Genomic DNA, 27,187 nt, shown 5'->3' with positions numbered 1-27,187 from the left:
GATTGGCCCAATGACACCCAGTTAGCTTTCATGACTAAGGTGGGACTAGAACTCACAATCTCCTGGTGATTGGCCCAATGACACCCAGTTAGTTTTCATGACTAAGGTGGGACTAGAACTCACAATCTCCTGGTGATTGGCCCAATGACACCCAGTTAGTTTTCATGACTAAGGTGGGACTAGAACTCACAATCTCCTGGTGATTGGCCCAATGACACCCAGTTAGTTTTCATGACTAAGGTGGGACTAGAACTCACAATCTCCTGGTGATTGGCCCAATGACACCCAGTTAGCTTTCATGACTAAGGTGGGACTAGAACTCACAATCTCCTGGTGATTGGCCCAATGACACCCAGTTAGTTTTCATGACTAAGGTGGGACTAGAACTCACAATCTCCTGGTGATTGGCCCAATGACACCCAGTTAGCTTTCATGACTAAGGTGGGACTAGAACTCACAATCTCCTGGTGATTGGCCCAATGACACCCAGTTAGTTTTCATGACTAAGGTGGGACTAGAACTCACAATCTCCTGGTGATTGGCCCAATGACACCCAGTTAGCTTTCATGACTAAGGTGGGACTAGAACTCACAGTCTCCTGGTGATTGGCCCAATGACACCCAGTTAGTTTTCATGACTAAGGTGGGACTAGAACTCACAATCTCCTGGTGATTGGCCCAATGACACCCAGTTAGCTTTCATGACTAAGGTGGGACTAGAACTCACAGTTTCCTGGTGATTGGCTCAATGACACCCAGTTAGTTTTCATGACTAAGGTGGGACTAGAACTCACAATCTCCTGGTGATTGGCCCAATGACACCCAGTTAGCTTTCATGACTAAGGTGGGACTAGAACTCACAATCTCCTGGTGATTGGCCCAATGACACCCAGTTAGCTTTCATGACTAAGGTGGGACTAGAACTCACAATCTCCTGGTGATTGGCTCAATGACACCCAGTTAGCTTTCATGACTAAGGTGGGACTAGAACTCACAATCTCCTGGTGATTGGCCCAATGACACCCAGTTAGCTTTCATGACTAAGGTGGGACTAGAACTCACAATCTCCTGGTGATTGGCCCAATGACACCCAGTTAGCTTTCATGACTAAGGTGGGACTAGAATTCACAGTCACCTGGTGATTGGCCCAATGACACCCAGTTAGCTTTCATGACTAAGGTGGGACTAGAACTCACAATCTCCTGGTGATTGGCCCAATGACACCCAGTTAGCTTTCATGACTAAGGTGGGACTAGAACTCACAATCTCCTGGTGATTGGCCCAACGACACCCAGTTAGCTTTCATGACTAAGGTGGGACTAGAACTCACAGTCTCCTGGTGATTGGCCCAATGACACCCAGTTAGCTTTCATGACTAAGGTGGGACTAGAACTCACAGTCTCCTGGTGATTGGCCCAATGACACCCAGTTAGCTTTCATGACTAAGGTGGGACTAGAATTCACAGTTTCCTGGTGATTGGCTCAAAGTCACCAAGCTGGCATTCACGCCTAAGGGGGGACTAGAACTCACCCTCTCCTGGTGATTGGCCCAATGTCACTCAGCCAGCTTTCCTAACTAAGGGAGTACTAGAACTCATTAAAAATTAGATTTCACGACTGCAAGGGGGATCTAGCCACCCACTCCCCATCCCATTACTTTCTCATCCACATTCCCGATCGAAACCATTCCTAGAAGCTCACCAACACCAAGCCCTGCCGCCTGTCCTCCTGTGGGCCCTTTGATGCTCCAGTATTTCCCCACGGTTAACAGCAGCCCACCCGTCAAAGCAAACAGAGCTCTTGACATCTCCTTGGTCTGGTTGACATCTTGTTGCCGGGCAAGGCAGCAGGCGGATCCCACCCTCCCACCCCGAAAAATGGAAATGTGTGCTGGCCTTCAAACGGCTCTTGAGGCGGCTGCTCTGATTGCCAGTCGTAGTGAATTAATGGAACTTCATCAACCTACCTCCCGAATTTCATGAATAAAGCTGGATGAGGTGGCTTCAAAAGGTAGTGAATAATGGATGGTCCACCCAGGAGGCACTGTTCCAAACCAGGCTCCCAGGAGAACATCTGGACCAGAGGTGGGTTCCTACCGGTTCAGCTGAACTAGTAGTGGTATGCCGGCCTGGATCACAGAACCAACCTGAACCGGTTCCCCGGTCGCCACCGTTGCCATCTTTTGGGGGAGTTCTGCGCATGCGGCAAATAATTCCCATTGAACTGCGCATGTGTGCGCAGCCCGCAGTCAGCATGCGCGTTCACAAAGTGCCCACACGAGCGAACTGGCAGTACCGCTGGCTAGAAGCCATCCCTAATCTGGACCCCTCTTCTGCCGACCGAATGTCATGCCGTCTTTGGAAGACGTTGATCAGAGGACAGGGAGGAGCAGCCTTGAAGTAATAGCGGCCCTGATCTGCAAGACTGACCGCGGCCCTCCCAGTTTTGAGAAGCTAACCTCTGGAGCCCAGCAAGGTCCAGTGGCCAGAGGAGGAAGGGTGGAGGGGTCAAAAAACCAGAGGCCTGAACATAGCATGGAGCTCTGTATAACAATTACACATAGTCCTCGACTTATCACCACAGATCACTGCAGATGGGGACTGCAGCCAAGACATTAAAAGACGCTTGCTCCTGGGGAGGAAAGCTAGGGCAAATCTAGACTAAAAAGCAGAGATATCATCCCCCTGCCAACCAAAGTGTGTCTAATCAAGACTCTGGTTTTCCCAGTTGCAATGGATGGCTGTGAAGGTTGGACCATAAGGAAGGCTGAGCGCCAAAGAATGGAGGCCTTTGAATGATGGTGCTGGAGAAGACTCTTGCACTGAGTCCCTTGGACTGCAAGGCCATCCAACCGGGTCAGTCCTAGAGGAGATCAACCCTGACTGCTTTTAGAAGGCCAGATCCTGAAGATGAAAGTCAAATACTTTGGCCACCTAATGAGAAGGAAGGACTCCCTGGAGAAGAGCCTCATGCTGGGAAAGATGGAGGGCAAAAGAAGAAGAAGGGGACGACAGAGAATGAGGGGGCTGGAAGGAGTCACAGAAGCAACAGGCGTGAGCTTAAATGGACCCTAGAGGATGATGGAGGACAGGAAGGCCTGGAGGAACAATGTCCATGGGATCGCAATGGGTCGGACACAACTTCGCAACTAACAAAAACTCGACTGATGACCCCAAAATCTATGTTCCTAAGTGAGACAGTTGCTAAGTGTATTTTGTCCCATTGAGCGAACTTTTTTGCCACAGTCGTTAAGTGGGTCACTGCAGTTGTTAAATGAGTAACATGCTTGTTAAGTGAATCTGGCTTCCCCACTGGCCCCGTCCCAGAAAGAGCTACGGACACCGCTCAGCCCAAAGGAAAGGTTTCCGTCCCGGGGAAGCCCACCACGTAAGCGGTTGCCTGTAGGGGGCTTTGGCTCTCATTGAAAAGCTCTTCGCCTCCAACACAACCATTTGTCTCTTCCCCCTCTTCTCTTCTCCGGGCTTCTCTTCCACTTATCTCTCATTCCCCTCCGGAGACGTTGGCATTTTTCAGGCCATTGATTTCATGCTGTAACTGGTGTGTGTGTGTGTGTGTGAGGGGGAGGAGGAAAGAGTCTTGCACGAAAGCCAAGCACGCACTGCACAATGTGATGCTACTGTCTGTTGTTCTTGAAACCGGGTGTTCTGACTGAAGCTTCCCAAGAGCATGAAGCAAACTTCTTGTTCTGACAAAAAAAACCTTTTATTCATTGACTGTGAATTCTGCTCCTCCACATCTGACAAAGTCTTTCAAGGGAGGATTTACAGTCGCAGACCTTCTCTGGCTTGGAGAGCTGCCAGGCCGAGATCTGCAGAACTTGGCCAGGAGCCTCGGAGAGCCACAAGCCAATTAAGGGAACTAATTGTCTCCTGCAAACTCCCCTCCCCTTTCGCTCCTCTTTTATTTCCTGTGGGAGGGGCCATTCATCGTCCACCTGTGGCCTTCCTCCCAAGTCGACCCCTCTTGTTTAGCTGTTCCCTTCGTCTGGCAACTCTGTGCATGTGCACACTGGGAACAGGCTGCAGCTGTTCTTCTGCCTCACTGATGTCTGACTCTGAAAGCAGCTGATAACTCTCAGACGGCCTGGCCCCCTCTCTGCCTCCGACACAGAGCCCTCCTCAGAGCCTTTCCCAGACTCCAGGACTGGCTCGTGTTCCTCCCCAACCTCCTCACTGTCCGAATCTGCTGCCATTTCTGCTGGCCGGCCTGCTGGGATGGAAGGATGCTTAACTGGCTGTCAGAATAATTGAGCCAGATCTCCATCAAATGAACAAGGTTCTTATTACAGATAGTCCTCAACTTATGAGAGTTCGCTTAGTGACCGCACGAAGTGACGACGACATTGAAAAAAGGGACTTATGACTGTTTTTTCATACTTACAGGACATTGCGGCATCCCTATGGTCACGTGATTTACATTTGGATGCTGAATAACTGTCTCACATTTATGACGGTCGCAGTGATCAACCCAGGATCGGTTGATTCCCCTTTGCAGACCTTCTGACAAGCAAAGTCAACGGGGAAACCAGATTCGCTTAAGAACTGCTTAACATAGCAACTGCAGGGATTCACTTAACGCAGGTGGCAGGAAAAGTCATAAAATGGGCAAAACTCACTTGACAAGTGTCTCACTTAACCACAAGCGTTGTGGTCACAAGTAAGGACTACCTGTGCTGACTCTCAATTAATGGATCAAAAGCCTGGCCTAGTTTAAAAACGGATTGATATATTCATCAAATATATTTATTCTCCCTCCCATCACACTGCAAGCAACTCTAGGGTGGAACACAGCAATCCGATAAAGAACAACAAATAAAAGCAAAAATGTAAAATATAAAAACCCCTAGGAAGAACGATCACCATCAAAGGGTGGGGTGGGGGTGGGGGAACCAACCAGAGGAAGGGAAAAGATAAAAATAAATAAAAGATAAAAATGGCTCCCTCTGAGCAAGTCTCTCTGGTTGCTCCAACCTACCCAGGTCTTCAGGGTGCTTCAAAATACCCAAAGGGACGGCGCTCGTTTAATTTCAGGGAAAAGAACGTTTCATGAACTGGGTGCCAGGGCAGAGAAAGCCCATCTCCTGGGACCCATCAAATAAGTTCCCTAGCTTGAACTGATGCCGTTACTTAGTTTGGTAATGAAAGGTCTGCAAGGAAACCACTAAGCTCAGAGAGCACGAAGGACTCCACAGCTGCCCTCCTTCTACTCCTCCTTTTCTGCCTCCTCCTCCTCCTCCTCTCCACCCCTGCCCCTCCATTCAAGCACCAATGAGGCTACCTAGTTGGGTCAAGAAATGTCATGGTTAAAGTGAGGGGCCCTCAGTGCTCCAGAGCTTGCAGACAGATATATATCTATATCTATATTTATATCTATCTATCTATCTATCTATCTATCTATCTATCTATCTATCTATCTATCTATCATCTATCTATCTATCTATCTATCTATCTATCTATCTATCTATCTATCATCTATCTATCTATCATCTATCTATCTATCATCTATCTATCTATCTATCTATCTATCATCTATCTATCTATCTATCTGTCATCTATCTATCTGTCATCTATCTATCTATCATCTATCTATCTATCTATCTATCATCTATCTATCATCTATCATCTATCTATCTATCTATCTATCTATCTATCTATCATCTATCTATCTATCTATCTATCTATCTATCTATCTATCTATCTATCTTCTATCTATCTATCTATCTATCTATCTATCTATCATCTATCTATCTATCTATCTATCTATCATCTATCTATCTATCTATCTATCTATCTATCTATCTATCTATCTATCTATCTATCTATCTATCTATCTATCTATCTATCATCTAGATATAGATCTGTCTGCAAGATCAGAGAGCAATTCTATACATAAAGAATTCTACCATATTTCTGAAACGGAGAGGAATGTACCTTCTTTGCTTTCTGGCGCTTTTGTTTTCTCTTCTTCATCCAAGCTGGGGACCCTCCTCTGGTCCTCCTTCTCTGTCACCTCATCCAGGTTGGTGTCCATGGCCATGGCATCCACGAGCGACTTCTGATCCTGGGTCTTGTGCCTTCGGGGTTGGCTTCGTTTCCTGTTTGCCCTGGATTGGGAAAAGAAGACAGATGTTCAAAGGAAATCTTGAGCCACGGATCGGCCGGAGCAAACAAGGAGAAAAATCCATTGGCAGCATTCATGGCAAGCGCAAGCTTGCACATTCAGAAAAATCGCATACAAGTACATTTGCAGGTCATTTCCCCTCTTTGCAGAGAACTGGACAGGGGATGGTGTCCTGGGCTTCCCCAGCAGCATGAAGGGGAGTTCTTTTATTTAATTTACAGTGAATTCCTCTCCAGCAAAGTCTTTCCACTCCCACAGCCTTTCAAGATAGCTCACAATTACCTATCTTTATCAGGCTTGGAGAGTGGCCAGGCCGATATCTTTCAGATGCCGCAATACTTGGCAAAAATGCAGGAATGAACTCATCGTCTCCTGCAAACTCCACTCCCCTTTTGCTCCTCTTTTATTCCCTATAGGAGGGGCTGTTCCTCGTCCACCTGTGGCCTTACTCCCAAGTCGACCCCTATTCTTTTGCTGTTCCCTTCGTCTGGCAGCTCTGCGCATGCGCAAACTGGGAACAGGCTCCAGCTGTTTTTCTGCCCCACTGATGACTCTGAAGGCAGCTGATAACTGGCACACGGCCCTGGCCCCCTCTCTGCTTCCAACACAGAGCCCTCGTCAGAGCCTTCCCCAGACTCCAGGACTGGCCCAGGTTCCTCCCCAACCTCCTCACTGTCCGAATCAGCTGCCAGCTCTACTGGCAGCTGGTGGGCCACAACAGTGGGGAACAAACTCATCTAACATGTTCTTCCTCGGTTTCAAATTTCAACAGAAAATTTATACATTTTGGAAATTACGTGTTCGTCACCTGTGCACAAGAGAATCTTTTAGAATCTTTGTAATGACAGTAAATGGTAAAACCACGAGATCCTACCGCCATTCATTTTAAACCATACGATCTGTGAGAGCTGTGGTGGTGCAGGGGTTAGACTGCAGTATGGCAGGCTAACTCTGCCCACAGCCAGGAGTTCGATCCCTGACCTGCTCAAGATTGACTCAGCCTTCCATCCTTCCTGACGTGGGTAAAATGAGGACCCAGATTGTTGGGGGCAAGAGGCTGACTCTGTAAACCGCTTAGAGAGGGGGTGTGAAGCCACTGTTAAACAGTATATAAGTTGGAGTGCTATCTAGCACACACTACTCCAAAGTCATACGAAGGGCAAAATCACCTGGAAATCTCACCATGGATTAAAGCAAATGGAATAATGCAGAGAAAACTTTGAAGAATTGCCAGTAACTGACATTATAGAGAAGAGTTCGCATTTCAACCCTTTATTCACTCCTTCCTCAAGTGCTCTTATTATTTGCAGGTGTTAACACTGGGCATGATAATGCCAAAGCATCAGAGCCTTTCAATCTGGCCATCTCAAATCGTCAAATCCAAGAAGATGGCAACCTTCCTTTCTATCAAAACCCAAGATGAACCTCGGACGGAGCCTAAAGCTTCGAGAAAAAGGGCTTCAGGAATACCTGCCTTCGTTTAGATATACTGGCACTAAACTGAAGGTTAAGCTCACTTGCTGGAGCCAAGCTCCCTTTTCATCTCAGTAAGCCTTGTGAAAGAGGACTCTGTGGGAATTGTTCTTGGGGAAAAGGACCATTTTTCCATTCAGACAGCTAGCAAAAGTCCTTGGTGCTCTCCGAGATTGGTTATTTTCTCGGAGATGTTTCATGACCCACCTAGGCAATACCATCAGTGCTAGAAGCGAGTGGGGTTTGCGGGGAAGAGGAGGAGAAAGACAAGGAAGAGAACAACAACTTTGGGGGTCCTTGGTGCTCTCTGAGCTTGGTAGTTTTCTTGCAGACGTTTCATGACCCAACTAGGGAACATCATCAGTGCTAGAAGCGAGTGGGGGTTTGTGGGGAGGACGACGGGGTCCCTGATGTCAGACTTAGAAGCCATCTTTTACACTGGGCCTTCAGGCCTGCCACAATTTCTACTGTGGGAAACTGGGAGGGGGTATTATATGGAGTAGGGGAGATATATAGTCAAAATAACATTATTTTCTCGGAGAGTCAAGGACATCTTGCCCTGCACCTGGAGTGGCGTGACTGGGAGGCATCTCCAGTTTTGGATGGGGCCTGATTGGACCAAGTGATGGACATGTGGGTGCTGGGCAGGGACTTGAACTTTCCTTTGGGTGGGCAAAACCTGGAAACTTTCAGATTCGGGTTTTACATCTCTAATAAAAAGGAACTTTGAGGAAACCCAAGCCTTGGAGTCTTCTTTCGTTGCAGGTGTTACTTGGAAGCCTGGCACCTGACGCTCTCAGAGATCGGTGGGCTTTTTTTGCAGACATTTCATGACCCAACTAGGTAACATCATCCGTGCTGAAAGGAAGTGGGATTTGCTTTCTGTTAACAGACCAGTGGCTTGGCCTTACAGTGTTGGTGGGAGGGGTCTTGGTGGTTCCTTGATTGGGCTATGATTTATTGTTTGCGTAAAGCAGGGGTGTCCAAACTTGGGAACTTTAAGACTTGTGGACTTCAACTCCCAGAATTCTGGGAGTTGAAGTCCACAAGTCTTAAAGTTCCCAAGTTTGGACACCCCTGGCGTAAAGAGAATAACAAAGCCCGCTCCCTTCTGGCACTGATGATGTTACCTAGTACGGTGATGAAATGTCTGCAAGAATACAACCAGCTCTGCTTAGCGGCCTGCCACTGGCGGGACACGTGTGCTCTGAAATAGGCCCAAATCTCTTCGCGAGGAAGTCATCTGAGGGGAGCCGTAGCTCTTTGTCCTGGCCTGTAAGCCCCAGCTGCAGCACCATCTACAGCCTCAGTGCAACGGCAGAAGGGTCAGTGGCCAACCAGGACAGACCGGCGTCAAACTGCAAGGAGAGAAGGGGGGGGGGGCATCCTTCATGCACACAAGCCATGTGGTTTCCTTCTCATCAGCCTTGTGAGTTTTACTCAAGAGCTCTGCCTCGAGGTCACTCTTGAACAGGGGTGTCAAACTGGATTTCTTTGAGGGCTGGATCAACATGGTAGTTTTCCTCCGTGGGCCGGTGCGGGCGGGTGGAGGGGAGGGGAGAGAGACAGGAAGGGAGAGACATCTCCTGCAGCACTCTGCCGGCCAAAATGGGGCATGGGGGACCCCGCATGCAGATCCCTTGACCCCGTTTTTAGCCTGAACGGCCTCCTGCAGCACTTTACCAGCCAAAACAAGGAGTGGACGGGTCCGCTTGCACCCCTCCATGTCTCATTTTCACCCTCCATGGCTTCCAGTAGCACTCTGCTGGCCAAAAACCTCTGTGTGGTCCGTTTTGGCCAACAGAATGCTGCATGGGGCCGGGGAGGCCAAAAACGGGCTGCGGGGAGTGCATGCAGCCCGTTTTGGCTGGCAGAGGCACCGCGGACTGGTCCTTTGCCTGGCAGAGGTTCCGCAGGGTGGATTTAAGCACCCCATGGGGCAGATCTGGCCCGCAAGCGTTGAGTTTGACACCCTCTGCTCTTGAACCCCCAGTTTCAACCTGACGGCCAACTGTATTCAAAAGGTCTTCATTTAAAAAGAAAAAAGAGGTTTTATTCCATGCCACAGCTGTCAGATGGCTTTGAACTCTGGGCACCAATACAAAAAGCCCTCGACTCACAACTACAATGGTTCCTGTCCCTTATGACTGGAAGTGTTGACGGACATTAAGCGAAGCTTCCATCTCTAATGGAGCCTGTCCATTAGGGTTGGAAGTTGTGGCGGTCATTAAGTGAAGTCTCCATCACCAATGGAGCCTGTCCATGATGTTTGAAAGTTGTGACGGTTGTTAACTCAAGCACCCATGTGACCGTCTCATTTATGACCCTCCGATCTTGCTCTCCCTGATGTGGTCATTAAATGAAGATGTGGGTCATTAAGCGGAGCTCAGAGTACCTTGGGTGCCAGGGGAGGCCCTGGGAGACCTAGAGCAGGCGCTGCCCTGGGCTTCCCAAGGCCTTCCGCGCCCTGAAGCAGCCCATCTTCTGCTTCCCACCCTTTGGGGTCCCTGCTGGCCTTGGGCCTGCTGACTGCCCCACTGGGCCCCATAACCTCCTCCTCACCTGTGTCATCCCAGAATGCACTTACCTGTCCAAGAGCTCTGGAGCAGGGGTCTCCAATCTTGGCAACTTTAAGACTTGTGGACTTCCACTCCCAGTGTTCCTCAGCCAGCTTCGCTGGTTGCCAAGGTTGGAGACCCCTGCTCTGGAGCTCAGGTTAGGCAGCATGGCACCATCCCAGAAGCGGCCGCCATGTTTGGAGTGACAGCCATTCAATGCGTCCACTCGGGAAACGGCTTCCACTTCCAGGATCGCATCATGTGGCCTGTATCAGGCATGCAGCCATCTTTACTTTTGGGTCTTTGGCCTGCCACACTTTCTATTATTCAACTAGGCATTTTCTGTGGTGAGAAAATGGGAGGGGGGATTGGATGGATTTAGATGATTATGTAGCCATAACAGCATTCTTTCTAGAAAGACAAGGTCATCCTTCGTCTCTAAACCTCTGCACCTGACCGGAACTGGGTGGGTGGAACTCCCAGGATGGCAGTGGGAGATTGGACCGTGTGATGGACTGGTGGGTGTGGGGGCAAGATCTTGAACTTTCAACTGGGTGGGGAAAACCGGGAAGCTTTCAGATTCGGGTTTTCCCAGATGTGCCAACATGGCTCTCTTCATCAATTGGAACTTTGAGCTAGACTTTGCCTCAGACTCTGATTTACTTTTGGATGCTATTTGGAACCCTGACAGACTGTCCTCCTTCCCTAACTTGAGCTCTGGAGTTCTGGAGATCTCGGAAAGGTATGTGAGGGGTGGGAAGCAGGGCCAAGGCCCCAGGGACCCGACGGAGAGGGGGATGGAGGGGAAATAGTGGGTGGGGCACTGCAGTGGCCCTTGCTAGGTGTAAGGGTGAATGATTGTGGGGTGCTGTGGCAGCCATAACTTTGGGACCAGGTCGTAGGTAGATTTTGGGGGTCCACTTTTACTTCAAATGGCCAAGCAACCGGTTGTAAATCAAGGACTGTTCTGTACAGATAGTCCTCAACTTACAACAGTTCATTTAGTGACCGTACAAAGTTACAACGGCACTGAAAAATGTGTCTTATGACCATTTTTCAAAGTTATGACCATTGTGGTATCCCCATGGTCACATGATCAAAATTCAGACGCTTGGCAACTCACTCACATTTATGACAGTTGCAGTGTCCCCGGGGGTCCTGTGGTCCTCTTTGGCAATCTTCTGACAAGGGGGAAGCCAAATTCACTTAACAACCGGGTTGCTAATTTATCAACTGCAGTGATTCACTTAACAACCGAGACAGGAACGTTCATAAAATGGGGCAAAATGCTCACTGAACAACTGTCTTACATAGCAATTGAAATTCTGGGTTCAACCACGGTCATAAGTCGAGGACTATCTTTATTAGTTGAGCGGTCTTGCATACGTGAATTATTTTTCTCCTTTTAATGCTACCCTGATTGTGGGAGGAGGAGGAGAAGAATCGGTGGCACATTCGATTATCTCCCTGATGCAGCTGCCCACGTACAAACACTTCTCATCCAAGGGAGCCTTGTGAAATGAGATCCCTGCTCACTATTGACAGCCCACTCTGTTGACCAATTAAGCCTTTGCCACAATCAATTAACCATTATGTAAACAGCAACTGTGTCAACCCAACAACTCCACTAAGCCAGGCGAGATTGGGAGACAAAAACGAAGGGCCGGCTCTTTCCCGGCAGATAGGATTCAACGGCTGAGCGATAAATAGACTCCTGGCTGGGGAAATGAAAAACATTTCAACCTTTTTACATGCCAGGATGCACATTCGGGGTATATTTGTTTGTTATCGGGCCTCGTGTCTGCGCAAGGGAGGAACATTTCCTTGGAAATGGATAGCTCAAACAAACCGAAGCCTGAAAAATTTCCACCCTGGCGTATCATACTCGATAGACGGCAGCACTCAACAACCACGTCCTGCTAGGAAAGAGAAGGAAATACGAAAAGTCGACTTGACAAACAGGGTCCCCAGACAGTAGCCCCCCTCGATCCAAAGAGCTGATTTATAGCTAGCAAGGTTTCCAAGCAGAAGCAGCAACAGCTCAACGGAGGCCGGCCGGAGCGGAGAAAAATATGTTTTTCATTTAATATCGCAGGAGAAATTTGTGGGCATGGGCTGGCAATGGAGAGGAGGAAAAAAATGGGTTGTGGGTTATCACTATGATGAAACTGCAGAGATAAATGAGAAAGATGGATGTTAAAAGGCTGTCGGTCCAAGGAATGTGTTGGCAGCAGATTCGGACAGTGAGGAGGTTGGGGAGGAACATGGGCCAGTCCTGGAGTCTGGGGAAGGCTCGGATGAGGGCTCTGAGGCGGAGGTAGAGGGGAGTTAGACAGCAGTGAGGCAGAGGAACAGCTGGAGCCTGTTCCCAGTGTATGCATGCGCAGAGCTGCCAGAAGACAAGAACAACTAAGAAAGCAGGGTCGACTTAGGAATAAAGCCACACCTTGGAGGTGATTGGCCCCTCCCATAAGAAACAAAAGAGGAGTGAATGGGGAGGGGGCTTTTGCAGGAAACAATTCGTTCCTTCGGTCGTTTCAAGAGAGGAATGTTCTGTTTGTGACTATAAGAGATTCTCTGCCAAATGTTGCCTTGCTCTGCATTTGGAAGCTAGATATCTGGCAGCTCTCCAAGCGAGATAAGGTGCGTGTTGATAAATATTCCTCGGAAAGACTGTTTGCTAAGCCTTGCTGATTGTGAATGGAAGGAATTCACAGTTGTGTAAATAAAAGAGGTTTTGCCAAGAGCAAGACTCCACTTCTTGCTTTTTAAGGAAACCTGGGCCAGAACAGAACGTAAGCAGTTCTTGGGGCTGGAAAGCTACTCTGGGAGGATTATTTATTTACAGGTAGTCCTTGATTTACCATTCATTTAGCAACTGTTCAGAGTTACAACGGTATTGGAAAAATAGTGATTTATGGCCTGTTTTCAGACTGACGATCGTTGCAATATCCCCCATAGTCATGTGATCAAAATTCAGATGCTTGGCAACTGGTTCATACTTATGACAGCTGCAGTGCCTTGTGGCCATGTGAATCCCCTTTTGCGACCTTCTGACAACCAAAGTGAATGGGGACGTCGGGTTCATTTAACAACCGTGTGACTAACTTAACAACTGCAGGGATTCACTTAACAACTGTGGCAAGGAAGGTCTTAAATTGGGCCAAAACTCACTAAACAACTGTCTTGCTTAGCAAAGGAAATTTTGGACTAAATTGTAGTTCCAAGTCCAAGATCATCTGTAATGAAAGAGTTTTAAAATACTTCAATTTCAATGCCTCAGTTAAATGTGGGTGTATTAATCTCCAGCCTTTATGCCATACCCAGAAACTTCTCTTAAAGATGGGTGGACTACAACTCTCAGAATTCCTTTCTACCCATCTCTCACACTTTGCTAGCTACTGTAGCTAGCTGATATAGATAGACAGACAGACAGACAAAGAGATAGATGGATGGATATAGATAGATAAGATAGATAGATAGATAGATAGATATAGACAGACAATGAGATGGATAGAGAATGATGGATGAATGGATGGATAGATAGAAAGATTTAGACAGACAGACACACAGACAAAGAGATGGATGGATAGACAGATGACAAAAGATAGATGAACAGATTAGATAGATAGATAGATAGATAGATAGATAGATAGATAGATAGAAATAGATAGAGCTATCCCTCCCTCCCTCTCTATCCATCTCTTTATCTACTGTGGATGGAGATAGATGGATACATTGATAAGATAGACAGACAGACAGTAGATAAAATATGGATAGATGGACAGGTAGGTGGGCAGGTAGAGAAAGAGAGACAGACAGATATAGATATGAATGACATGGAGGCTTTTAGCATGCTCAAAACAGTGACCGTTATTCCCGAAAATATCACTCAGGATGCCACATTTTGCCCAGCTAGTGTCTGTACATATAATGTTCATTTTTTTGTTCCTTCCCCCCCCATCCCCCCCAAAAAGGAAAAGGAGTGGAATTGATAGAGGAATCTCCTCTCCACTTTTAATTCTTCCTACCAAGCAGAAAGCGACCATCCTTTTCCCACTGACAGAGCTGATGCATCTCAGTTGATTTTGGTGGTGCTTTGCAGGTGCACCAAGTCAAGAGTCAGAAAAGAGGCATGAGGAAGGTGTTTTGTTGTTTGTTTTACCTGCGTAGCATCTTTGCTTTCAAGGTATCTTTTGTCTCATTCCAGGCTTCCAGCTCAGGAGATGTTAAAGGGGTGGGCTTCATGTGATCCAAGACCGTGTTGTCCTTTCCTTGCTTCCATAAGTCATACCGCTCAGGCTGCAGCAGCCGCACAAAAACATCCATAGAAATCTTCACAGTGTCTTTCCGACAGGTGCACTGAAAAACAACAACACATTTGTCATATAAAAAATGCTATTGAGAAAGAGTGCAGAGAAGTGCAACAAAGATGATTAGGGGACTGGAGACTAAAACATATGAAGAACGGTTGCAGGAACTGGGTATGTCTAGCTTAAGAGAAAGAAGGACTAGGGGAGACATGATAGCAATGTTCCAATATCTCAGGGGTTGCCACAAAGAAGAGGGAGTCAAGCTATTCTCCAAGGCACCTGAGGGTAGAACAAGAAGCAATGGGTGGAAACTAATCAAGAAGAGAAGCCTTAGAACTGAGGAGGAATTTCCTGACAGTGAGAACAATTAATCAGTGGAACAGCTTGCCTCCAGAAGTTGTGAATGCCCCAACACTGGAAGTCTTTAAGAAGATGTTGGATAGCCATTTGTCTGAAATGGTATAGGGTTTCCTGCTTGAGCAGGGGGCTGGACTAGAAGACCTCCAAGGTCCCTTCCAGTTCTCTTATTTTGCTTCAAATGGCGATCATGTGACTAATATCATATATCAAGGTAGTAACTGTAGAGTCCTTGATTCCCTCTGAACTTGTCTGGCAGACATTTCGTTGCCCAACTAGGTCACATTATCAGTGCTAAAAGACTAGGATTGTTTTAAAAAATATTTCCATAGCATTCACTTACAGGCCATGCAAACGCAAAGATCAAAAAGCCAAAATGGAAACAAAAAGACCAAGACATTTTCTGGCCAGCAATCAACACCCAGATTCGCAGAGATTAACATTAAGATTAACAGTAAACCAACCACCAAGTAGTAAAGAGACACTACAATCAATAGTAAACAACAGCCTAATCAAGGAGCCACGAAGAACATTTCCACCAACACTGGAAGGGAAGGCTCTGTTTATATAAACAGAGAGCAAATCCCAGTCCCTTCGAGCACTGATGCTGTTACCTAGTTGGGTCATGAAACGTCTGTTAGAAAACACCCAACCTCAGAAAGCACCAAGGAGCCAGAGTCTTCCTCCACCTCTCTTTCTTTCCCCCTCTTCCTCCTCCATGCCACAAACATACCCCACTTCCTCCTAGCACTGATGATGTTACCTAGTTGGGTCATGAAACGCCTGGAAGAAAACACCAGCTCAGAAAGCACCAAGGACCGCATAGTCCCAGTTACAAATATTATCTCCTCAAGGCAGGAAGCCTGGCTGATACAGCAGGGGGTTGAGAGAGAGAGAGAGAGAGAGAAGAGTACATTTCACATTTCAAATAATAGTTCCAAACATTAGCTACCGAATATTATTAAGGATTTCCTCAGCCGGAAATGAAACACTGATTGAGATAAGGAAAGCTTGCCAGGCTGTCGCTCCAGGAGAAAAAAATGATGCGCAGACTGTGAGACGGGAGAGAAAACAGTAACGGAGCAGAGCTTGAAGGACAGAAGAGCACAGGGATAGCAGAAAGCTGAAGAAAGGAGGATTTTAGCAGGTAGGAGACTATGTCAAGCAGAAAGACGCTTTGGCTGGGTGTCCAGAAGATTGAAAAAAAGGAGAAGAAATGAGAAAGACTGGAAAAAAGAAATCCTCAAAGAGGAAGTGGAGAGTGTTCAGAATACAGGGCTTTACATGGGCTGTGAAGTTGGCAGCTGAAAAAGAGACATAACAACGTGGTTTCACAGAGAGATTTAACACTGATTAATCAAGCTAAACAAATCGTTATCTTGATTCCTCTTTTTTTTGCATAAAATGCAGCATGTACAGGTAATCTTCAACTTACGACCACAAGGGAACCCGACTTTTCTGTTGCTAAGCAAGACATTGGTCAAGTGGGTTTTGTCCCGTTTTCTTGCCGCCGCCGTAAAGTGAATCACTGCAGGTGTTAAGTTAGTCACATGGCTGTTAAGTGAATCTGGCTTCCCCAATGACTTTGTGTCTGTCGCAAAAGGCAGCGCTGCGACCGTCGTAAGTACGGGTCAGCTGCCAAGCGGCTGAATTTGGATCCCGTGACTCTGGGGAGGCTGCAATGGTTTTTAAGTGCAGAAAAATGACCCCACGTGGCTTTTTCCCCCGTGCTGTTGCAATTTCGAATGTTCACTAAATGAACGGTTGTAAGGCGAGGACTACCCGTACTCAGTTATAGTGATGGTTGGTGTACCCGTTGGAACAGTTGAAGGATCAGGTTAGGGATTGATCGTCATGGACTAAATTTGTTAAATGGTTGCTAAGAGCCAACATCAATTCGATAGGTGTAACAGAATGTGTGAATGTGTTTGGGGGACGAGGGAAAAAATGCTACCTAGGAAATGGGCAAAGAAGAGAGGCAGGAGCCCCCAGTGACTTAACAGTCAGCAAAAGAAATTTAATCCCTTGCCAGGTGGAGTCTAAGCAACTGAAAGGAGCTGTTTACTGGCCGGATGCCATTCCTGTCACCAGTGCGGAGTTCTTTCACCCAGCAGATATAGTGTGCCCAGAAGGGCAAATATCTGTCTGTACCTAGGATTGAACTCACAGCCTCCTGATTGTGAGGCAAGAGCTCCACCTCTAGGCCACTCCACCATTCTTGGTTTATCAACACAATGCAGGCCATTAATATGTTTTAAAAAAGAACAAGCCCACCTCCCTTTTAGCCCTGATGACGTTACCTAGGTGGGTAATGAAACGACTGGAGGGAAACAACCAAGCTCAGAGAGCACTAAGGATCCCACAGGGCTGACAACTAGCAAATACAACTTACGACAGTCGAGGTTCACTTAGCGACCGTTCAAAGTTCCAAACATCACTGAAAAAGTGACTTACGACCATTTTTCACAGTTACGACCATTGCAGCGTCCCCAAGGGTGACGATGATCAAAATTCACACACTTGGCAACTGACTCATATTCCAAGTCCCCTTTTGCAACTTTCCAATAAGCAAAGTCAACGGGGGGAGCCAGACCACGGAAGGAAAGGTTGTAAAATGGGGCGAAGCTTGCTTAACAACAGTCTCACTTAAGCAGCAGAAATGGAGGGTTGAATTGTGGTCGAGGACGACGTGCCATCAATCCAGATTCTGGCCCAGATTCTTCTGTTTAAGGACGGCTCCCCTCCCCGCTTTGATAAAAGAACAATTCCCTGCCATGTGGTGAAAAACATCGAACCGGAGAGCGGTAATAAGCAGCTTGAGCCAAAGAGGGAGGGAAAATATTTATGGCCGGGCAATTTCCAGCAAAACCCAATTTGCTTAATGAAAAACTGCAGAGGAAAAGAAAGTTCTGAGAATGTAATTTGGCCAGAGAGACACCAAACCACAGATGGTTAGCTGCGTTTCGGATATCTGGCCGGGCTGAAATGAAGAGAAAATCTCCTTAGCATCTCCATCGAGCGGCTTTCTGACACCCCCTCCCCGCTTTAAGTAATTAAAAAAGGTACCTTGGTTTGTTTCTGGAAGGTTGGGATGGGGGAAACAAGGGAGGAGAGGGAGAAATAGTTAGGGTTGAACTTGAAAAAAAGCAAGGTTATTTCCACATCCGATGTGCTTCCTTCTCGGTGTGGGAGCAAAATTAAGATCAAGTGCGTAACACAGGAGATTAGACCAGAGGTGGTATTCAGCTGGTTCGGACCAGTTCACCCAAACTGGTAGCGGAAATTGCGGGTGGCCCATTCATCCATCCGCTCCGCCTCTACGGCATCCCATTTAGGCCCTTTTTTAGCCAAAGCGCATGCGCTGACACACGCTCACATTTGCAAACCAGTAGGGAAGTGAATACCCCCCCTGGATTAGACCCCATCTTTAAGTCACGCGGGACGTGGTGGCTCAGTGGCTAAGACGCTGAGCTTGTTGATCAGAAAGTTCGGCGGTTCAAATCCCTAGCGCCGCATAATGGAGTGAGTTCCCGTTACTTGTCCCAGCTTCTGCCAACCTAGCAGTTTGAAAGCACATAAAAAATGCAAGTAGAAAAAATAGGGAAGACTTTGATGGAAAGGTAACAGCGTTCTGTGAGCCTTTGGGGTTGAGTCATGCCGGCCACATGACCACGGAGACGTCTTCGGACAGCGCTGGCTCTTCGGCTTTGAAACAGAGATGAGCACCGCCCCCTAGAGTCGGGAACAACTAGCACATATGTGCGAGGGGAACCTTTATCTTAAGTTACCAGGTGATAATTCATGTGGCTCTTAATAGAAATCACTAGCAAAGAACTGAAGTGGGCAACAATGCCCCTTGTAGGTCATAGAGAGGACGGAGCCCACAAGAATGGCTTTGCAAACCGTCCATAAAACAGATAGCATTTTGTAGGCGCCCTGTTTTATGACTCAGAATTCCTCAGCCAGCAGGGTAGCCTGGATTTTAGGAGTTACAGTCATAAACCTTCCAGAAGCCGTCAGATAAAGAGAGTGAAAAGTGTGGGGTCCTTGGAGCTCTCTGAGTTTGGTGGTTGTCTTGGAGACGTTTCACGATCCAACTAGGTAACGTCATCAGTGCTAGAAGGGAGAGCGGTTTGTGGAATAGATCATGATGATGAGGGGGGAGGATTGTGGGTCCTCGGTGCTTTCTAAGCTTGGTTGTTTTTCCCCCCAGATGTTTCATTACCCATCTAGGGAAACTCATTCATGCTCGATGGGAGAAGGTTTTGTGGCGATGAGGAGGAGGGAAAGACAGAAAAGAGGAGGAGAAGGAGGAGTTTAGGATTCTGAGTTTGGTTGTTTTCTTTCATACAACTAGGTAACATCATAAGTGCTACAAGTAGCGGTGGCATTTGCTCTATTTTTATATGAATGAATGAATGAATGAATATTTATTTCTTAGCCGCACCCTCTCCCGAAGGACTCGGGGCGGCGTACAATAAAACATATAAAATACATATCTAGACAAGACATACATATAACAAAGACGTATACTAAGACGTATACCAAGACGTGTACAAGGAGGAGGTGGGCTGATGGATAAAAACAATTAAAACCACAATATTTAAAAAACCCTAAATAAATAAATACAATTAAATTACACAAATAAAAAACCCGTCAGGAGCGATATAGTTAGATCATGGTTGAGCCAGGCCAGCTACTTGGAATAGGTGGGTCTTGAGCTTTACACAGAAGGAGCGGAGGTCGGAGGTAGGCCTAATATCCGGAGGGAGGTCATTCCACAGGGCTGGGCCCGCCACAGAGAAGGCTCTACTCCTAGGCGCCGCCCCTCGGCACTGTCTGGTGGACGGCACCTGGAGAAGTCCCTCTCTGTGCGAGCGAATTGGTCGTAGGGATGTATGGGGCAGGATACGATCCCGCAAGTAACTAGGTCCTGAGCCATGGAGCGCTTTAAAGATCGTTATCAAAACCTTGAAATGCACCCGATAGACCACAGGAAGCCAGTGCAGCTCGCGCAGGAAAGGTGTCACATGGGAGTACCTAGTACTCCCCATAATTACCCGCGCGGCTGCATTCTGGACCAACTGTAGCCTCCGAGTGCATTTCAAGGGAAGCCCCATGTAGAGAGCGTTACAGTAGTCCAGGCGAGACGTCACCAGCGCATGAGTGACTGTGCGTAAGGCGTCCCGGTCCAGTAGGGGGCGCAATTGGCGCACCAGGCGGACCTGGTAGAACGCCCCCCTTGCCACGGCTGTCACATGGTCATCCATGGACAGCCGGGCATCTAGGACGACACCCAAATTGCGCGCCCGCTCCACGGGGGCAAGTTGAACGCCCCTGATGGCCAAAGATGGAATTAATTGGCTGAACCGGGGAGCCGGTACCCACAGCCACTCCGTCTTGGAGGGGTTGAGTTTGAGTCGGTTGTCATCCATCCAGACCCGTACGGCTTCCACACACCGGGACATCACTTCGACGGCCTCGTTGGGGTGGTTCGGGGTGGAAATGTACAGCTGAGTATCATCAGCATACAGATGATATCCCACCCCCAAAACCACGGATGATCTCACCCAGCGGCTTCATATATGTGTTGAACAGGAGTGGCGAGAGGACTGACCCCTGTGGTACCCAAGTAAGGGGGCTTAGGGTCGACCTCTCTTCCCCTGCCAACACACGTTGCGTCCGGCCGGAAAGGTAGGAGCCGAACCACCGCAAAACGGTGCCCCGGACCCCCAACCCCTCCAGCCGGCGCAACAGGATACCATGGTCGATGGTATCAAAAGCCGCCGAGAGGTCTAATAGGACCAGGATAGAGGAACAACCCCTATCTCTAGCCCTCCAGAGATCATCCACCAACGCGACCAAGGCCGTCTCCGTGCTGTGCCCGGGGCGGAAGCCGGACTGGCGCGGGTCTAGATAATCTTTTTCCTCCAGATGACGTGGAAACTGGTAGGCCACCACACTCTCTACAACCTTCGCCAAAAAGGGAAGGTTGGAGACAGGACGATAATTGGCCAGCTCCGTAGGGTCCAGGGAAGGCTTCTTGAGCAAGGGTCTCACCACCGCCTCTTTCAAGGCGGCCGGGAGAGACCCCTCACTCAGCGAAGCGTTCACTAGGCCCAGGAGCCAGTCTCGTGTAACCTCCCAGGATGCCAGTACAAGCCAGGAGGGGCACCGGTCCAATAAACATGTGGTGGGTCGCAGTCGTCCACGCACTCTGTCCAAATCCTCGATGGCAACCAAGTCAAACTCCTCCCAGGTCGTTTCCTCAAGACTCGCCACGGACGTCTCCACTGGGCCACTGAAAGGGGCCCAATCCCTGACAGGGACCCAATTACAGTAGCGTGTCCTGTGAGTGTCAGTGAGAATGTTTTTTTTTTAAATAAAATTTTTGTTTTCAGACAAACACAAACACACAACACGTATAACATAAAAGCCTCTTCAATTACACACAGTGTGTCGATTGGTTACAAGGTCTTTCTGTGTCCTTTCCGTAGTCCTCACTTGAATTTTATCCAAGTTCACATACTGACGATCAAGGTATCTTTGTATACATTGTTATTATGCTTCCTCCTATTCTAAAGTCATTCAATCATTTTGTCAGTGAGAATGTTCTTGTCGATGTTTCATCACCCAACTAGGGAACATCATCAGTGTAGAAGGGAGTGGGGGGTTTGTGGAGTAAACAGCTGTAAGTCAAGGATTACCTGCATTGTTTATGGCTTGATTGTCGGTCTAGTATTAATCTGGGTGTTGATTCCATTGTTTTGTCAAATATAGCAAATCAAAGTCTTTTCATTACATTCATGTCATGCCATAATTCTACATACATTATAACTGAGTTCTTATTAATATGTTTGGGGGGGAATACCCCTCCCCCGCCAACACACACACACTTTTAAATTTTACATCATGCCTTAAATTGCAGGGCAGAGGGGAAGAGAATGGGCAGAGGTAGTTTTTGTTCCTGGCTTCCACATGTTCTAAAATATTACTTCTCTGGGAAACCTCAACCACTCCATCAAGAAAAGAGCTGAGCTGGAGTTTTTTTTCTTTCTGAAAACCAAAAACAAAACAAAAATAAAAATAAAAAAGACCTTCTCTTGGCACCTACTTAGTTACTGCGGTAAAAAAAAAAAAAGCTTAAGTGATAAGTTTCACTTCATAGCCGGTGGATAAAAGGTAGGCGAAATTAAGCATTCCAAGCAAATAAAATTGTGAGATGATTAAATGAAAACTATTCAAAACCTGGCTTCAAGTCAGACAATCAATTAAAATGCCTCGAGCGATGCAAGGAAAAACGGGCAGGGTCTTTGTGCCAACAGAACCTCCCCTGGATTGAACGGACCGCCCTGAGGGGAGCAATTTGGGAGAGCAATTGGGAGAACAGGACCCATCCTGGGCTCCTTCTGGGCTGGGCTGCTGAGCATCTCAGGCCCCACTCCCCATAAAACCTACGCATGGAGAAGAGCCCCACCTCACCATCTTAAAGCAGCAAAGAGAGCAGCAGGCTGCTTCACATGTCAGTGGAGTTATTGCCAAGCTCATTTGTGCGTTTACACCAAAGTGTGTGTGTGTGTGTGTGTGTGTGTCTGGGTAGATCTTGGTTCCAGAACATTGTTTGGCTGAGCTGAATGGACAGGAACCATCTATAGCAATAATCTAAATTATGGATGTCCAATCCTTGGTTTGCCTGGGCTGAACCGATTGAAGAGGAAACGTCTTTGGGCCATGTATAAAACATATAAAAGGTAAAGGTTTCTCTCTCACTCTCTCTGTCTCTCACTCTCTCTCTCTCGCACACTCTCTCTGTCTCTCTCACTCTCTGTCGCTCTCAATCTCTCACTGTCCTTCTCACTCTCTCTGTCACTCTCTCTGTCTCTGTCTCTCTCTCACTCACTCTGTCTGTCTCTGTCTCTGACTGTTTCTCTCACTCTGTCTCTCACACTCTCTCTCTCTCTCTCTCTCAATCTCTCTCTCTCTCTCTCTTTCACTGTCCTTCTCACTGTCTGTGTCTCTCTCTGTCCCTCTGTGTCTCTCTCTCTGACTCTCTCTCTCTCTCTCACTCTGTCTTTTTCTCTGTCTCTCTGACTCTCTGTAACTCTCACTCTCTCTGTCTCTGATTCTGTCTCTCTCACTCTCTCTCTCTGTCTTTCTCTCTGTCTCTGTCTGTTTGTGTGTGTGTCTCTCTCTGTGAATTCACACAACATGCTAAGCTTCGTTTGTCCTCATCAATGGTTCCTCATCCAACTGGAGAGAAGCAATGAGTAGGTAGCATGCCTCAGGTTCAGCTCTGATTTTCAATCTTTAATGCCTTCATTAATATTACCGGTGAGGAACTGGAAGGAAACCTTATCAAATTTGAATTGGTTGCCACACTGGGGAAGGCCATTGATCTTGATAGGTTGGAGAAATTAGGTAAGCTGTTCTGTCCTGTGATTCTAATGAATATGCAGACCCAGGCTTGGCTGTCTGCCACGACTAATTACAGAGATAAAACCACCCCTTGGCTAGGAGCCTAGAACGCTATCTTCAAGAACCCAAGATTAGACTTACGGAATGCTTTCTCAACGGCCAGTAAAATGGACTGTTGTTTCCTGCAAAGATTCCCCTCCCGTCGCTCCACCTATTAAACTCTTTGGGAGGGGCCACAACCTTAGCCAGCTGTCCCTACTTCCTTCTATGACATCTTCTCCACAGCTGTTCCTTTCTCCTATCAATTCTACGCATACACACATCAGGGACAACCTCCCTCTGTTCCTCCTCACTGCTCCCTGACTCAGATGCCACCTGGGGGCCAACAGGCCTCTCTACTTCCTGCTCTGACTCCAAACACCCTCCAGAGTCTTCCTCATCCTCCAGAGCAGTCCCACAATGGTCTGAGCTGTCAGAGTCCACCAACAGCTCAGCCGGCCGCTGCTGACAGTAAGCATAGCAAAAAAGGATTTCACAGAAATAAGTGCAGAGTCCATCCATCAAATAGCATGGGGAGCCACCTGGTTTGGCAATAGCACAGGTGAAGAGGATATTAGATCTTAGCAAAGCTGGCTGGGGAATTCTGGGAGTTGAAGTCCACCTCTCTTAAAGTGACCCAGGTTGAGAAAACACTGATCCACCGGTAAGCCACAAATATTCTGTGGACATTTGAGCGCATAAAGGAGACAGAAGGGCCATGTTTTGTCAACCAGAATGGCAGCTATTGGACTTGGCAAAAAAGAAAAAAAAGGTTTGGGTCCACACAGAGAAAGATCCAGCTGGTCGGCACAATTAGGAAAAGGGAACAGGTAACCCATTATCTGCAGCCATACGGGACGTGTAGAAGCACCAATTAAATATCTGAGTTTCATGCCTTTGTACTTGTAAAATGCAAGGATCGTTGAGCTAGGAGATTTGGCTACTATCAAATGGACAAAATGTTCAGCCCTTGAACGTTTTAGGAATACAAGGTACAAATTAATGCTTCCCCGTTTAAAAAAAAAAAAGTATTGCCAACAGGCCCGAAAAGCAAGAGACTCCCCCCACTCCCCCCCAAATGTGTTGCAATGGCAACACAAACCGTTCGTTGATATGAATGCTCACATCGCTGCTGAAGCTTCAGAAGGATTGCTCCGAGGAGCGGTTCCTAAGATCTAGACTGAAGCATGGATATTGTTGAGCTAATTTAATTTCAGGGTTTATCGCAACGCACACCTTATGCGCACCTCTATGGGAACAGAGGGATGGGTTTTTTTAAAAAAATAAAATCCGTGAAGCTGTAAATGGTTCAAAATGAGTGGCTAGAGATTTACTCCCACATCAGTTGTGGGAACATAAATGAACTCAAGACACCATTGTTTTATGGGATTTTTTTTTTTTTTTGGTATTTTAAGCACATGAGGCAAAACGTGTTCTAATAAATAATGCTTGCTATTCTTTTTCATGTCTGGTTATTCTGTTGTGCCCAGAGGGTGAAATGATCTGAAGGCCTGCACCAGTATATAGTATCTAAGTATTAATGATGGTTTATTTATCCTATATCAATGTTTATTTCAGGAGCTGTACTTGGGAAAGCATGGGTTTTTAATTTCTGATTAATAATAGTGGGGTAAATATATTGTTTTATTTTGCTGTAATGTTGAAATTGTGAAGTCTTTGTATTCTAAATTTCAAATTTTGATAAATAAATTCTTCCACTTTATGAAAAGATGTATTTCATATCTTTGGAGCAGCCCATCTCGAATTATAAACATGTTAAAGTTATTATTTTTAATCTATACAAACATTTATATTTTATATTCTTATATCTATGTATAGGCAGGTTTCTAGAGATACAAGGAGAACTGCTAAAGCCCCATTATAATCCATTGTTTAAATTTAAAATGTGAACAGAGCAATACAAAAATAATCCCCCCCCCCAAGTATTTTTGTTAATAACACGGATATTAAGAGAATTTGGCTTCTCCATTAGCTTTGCTTGACAGAAGGTTGCAAAAGTGATCACATGATCCCGGGACAGTGCAACTGACCTAAGTACATGCCAGTTGCCCAGCGTTCAGATTTTGATCACCTGACCCACAGGGGACACTGCAAGGTCATAAATGTGAACAATGGTCATAAGTCACTTTTTTCAGTGCCAATGTAAGGTCAAATGGTCACTAAATGAATGGTTGCAAGTCGAGGACTATCTATACTGGAGCTAAATGAGATAGATGACCATCTTCTACGTCGTGATCAGGAAACAGTAAAAGGCTTTTTAAGCCAGATCTGGAAGGAAGGAAAAGGAAGGAAGGAAGGAGGGAGGAAGGAACCTTGCTGGATTGATTCTCCCCACCTTTTGATGGTGGGAGGCAAAGAATTACAGACTCATCATCATCATTGAATGATTCCATTCAGTCTGGGCAACTGAATGGAGTTTGCTGAATGTTTTAATGGCCGGATGCCCTGCCTGTCGCCAATGTGGAATTTTGTTTAGCAGATAAATTCTCAGCCCGCCCAGAGAGAGAAATATCCTGCCTCTACCTAGGATCAAACTCACAGCCTCCTGATTGGAAGGCGAGAGCTCCACCTCTAGGCCACCGTACCACTCTCAAGGAGTTACAGACTGCAGATGTAGAAAAGAGGCTGCAGTAATACCTAGGAGGAGATAAACATTAAGGAATCCGAGAGATGCAGCTACCTAAGTATGTAGAAGTAAGAAAGGCAGGAGGGTTAAGGAACAGGGACCAGAAAGCTTTAGAGCAGGGGTGTCCAAACTTGGGAACTTTAAGACTTGTGGACTTCAACTCCCAGAATTCCCCAGCCAGGAATTACTGGGGTTACTTAGCTCCTTCCTCCAATCTCGTGGGGTTTCAGGTTCGGTTGCTTTCTTGAACGCCATCTGTGCCAATCATGAGAGATAGAAGATCTCCTGGCCTCCTCTTCTCTCCTCCGGGGAGTTTCACTTGGCCTCTGGGAACTTGACAGCAGAATACAGGCAGACCTCGACTCACAACAGTTCATTTAGCGACTGTTCAAAGTCACGACGGCAGTGAAAACAGTGACCTAGGACTGTTTTTCATCCGCAGGGTCACGTGATCAAGATTCAGGTGCTTGGCAACCGATTCATATTTATGATACCCCAATCAAGGAACTACCAACAGACAATCAATCAATCAATCAATCAATCAATCAATCAATCAAACAAACAAACAAGCAACAGCATAATCAAGCAACTACCAAGAACACTCCCACCAAAAAGGATAGGACATATGTATATAACAGAACAAAACACTGCATGCTGCCTGCAGTATTTGATGTCCATATATAGAGAGCAAAACCCTACTCCCTTCTAGAACTGATGACGTTACCTAGTTGGATAATGAAACGTCTACAGGAAAACCTCCAAGCTCAGAGAACACCCAGGACCCCACAATCCTCATCCTCCTCTCCACAAACTCCACTCCCTTCTAGCACTGATGACGTTATCTAATTGGGTAATGAAATGTCCATAAGAAAATAACCAAGCTCAGGACAGCACCCAGGACCCCACAGTTCACCCCCAGGCTACTAATTCCTTTTCCAGATATGGTCTGTAAAGATCCCAGTTTCCTAACTGCCCAAAGGACAGACAGCCATTTGCTGGGCTCTGTGATTGATTTCCCACTTTAAGCTCAAGGCAAATTCCTTGAGCAAATACTTCAAAATGTTTCCAAGAACAAAGTTGCCGTGTGAACCCAACATTCTTGCTGCCACTATTGTCCCAGCCTGCTGCACGTGGGAGGACAAAGGAAAGGGGGAAAGGAGAATGAGGTTTGGAGGAGAGTGCCAGCTCCCCTAAATCATGAAGATGCATTTGAATAAAGGGCACCCTAGCAGTTGTGGGTGAGGC

The 27,187-nt window shown here is 46.9% G+C and overlaps 1 protein-coding gene across 2 annotated transcripts in view; it reads right to left on the bottom strand.

The window, feature by feature from the left end:
* KDM4B (lysine demethylase 4B) overlaps nucleotides 1-27,187 on the bottom strand; it is a 250,925-nt gene that overhangs the window by 52,302 nt on the left and 171,436 nt on the right. For both annotated transcript variants that reach the window (XM_081941246.1, XM_081941247.1), the window contains exons 10-11: nucleotides 14,337-14,533; nucleotides 5,951-6,123 (exon numbers count right to left, since the gene is read on the bottom strand). In XM_081941246.1, the coding sequence (XP_081797372.1) occupies nucleotides 5,951-6,123; nucleotides 14,337-14,533 (370 nt within the window). The remainder of the gene's footprint in view (nucleotides 1-5,950; nucleotides 6,124-14,336; nucleotides 14,534-27,187) is intronic.

Source organism: Natrix helvetica, assembly GCF_964273705.1.
Source record: "Natrix helvetica genome assembly, chromosome: 1".
Taxonomy (NCBI): domain Eukaryota; kingdom Metazoa; phylum Chordata; class Lepidosauria; order Squamata; family Natricidae; genus Natrix; species Natrix helvetica.
The sequence above is the reverse complement of the archived record's forward strand: the minus strand, read 5'-3'. Positions and strand labels throughout refer to the sequence as shown.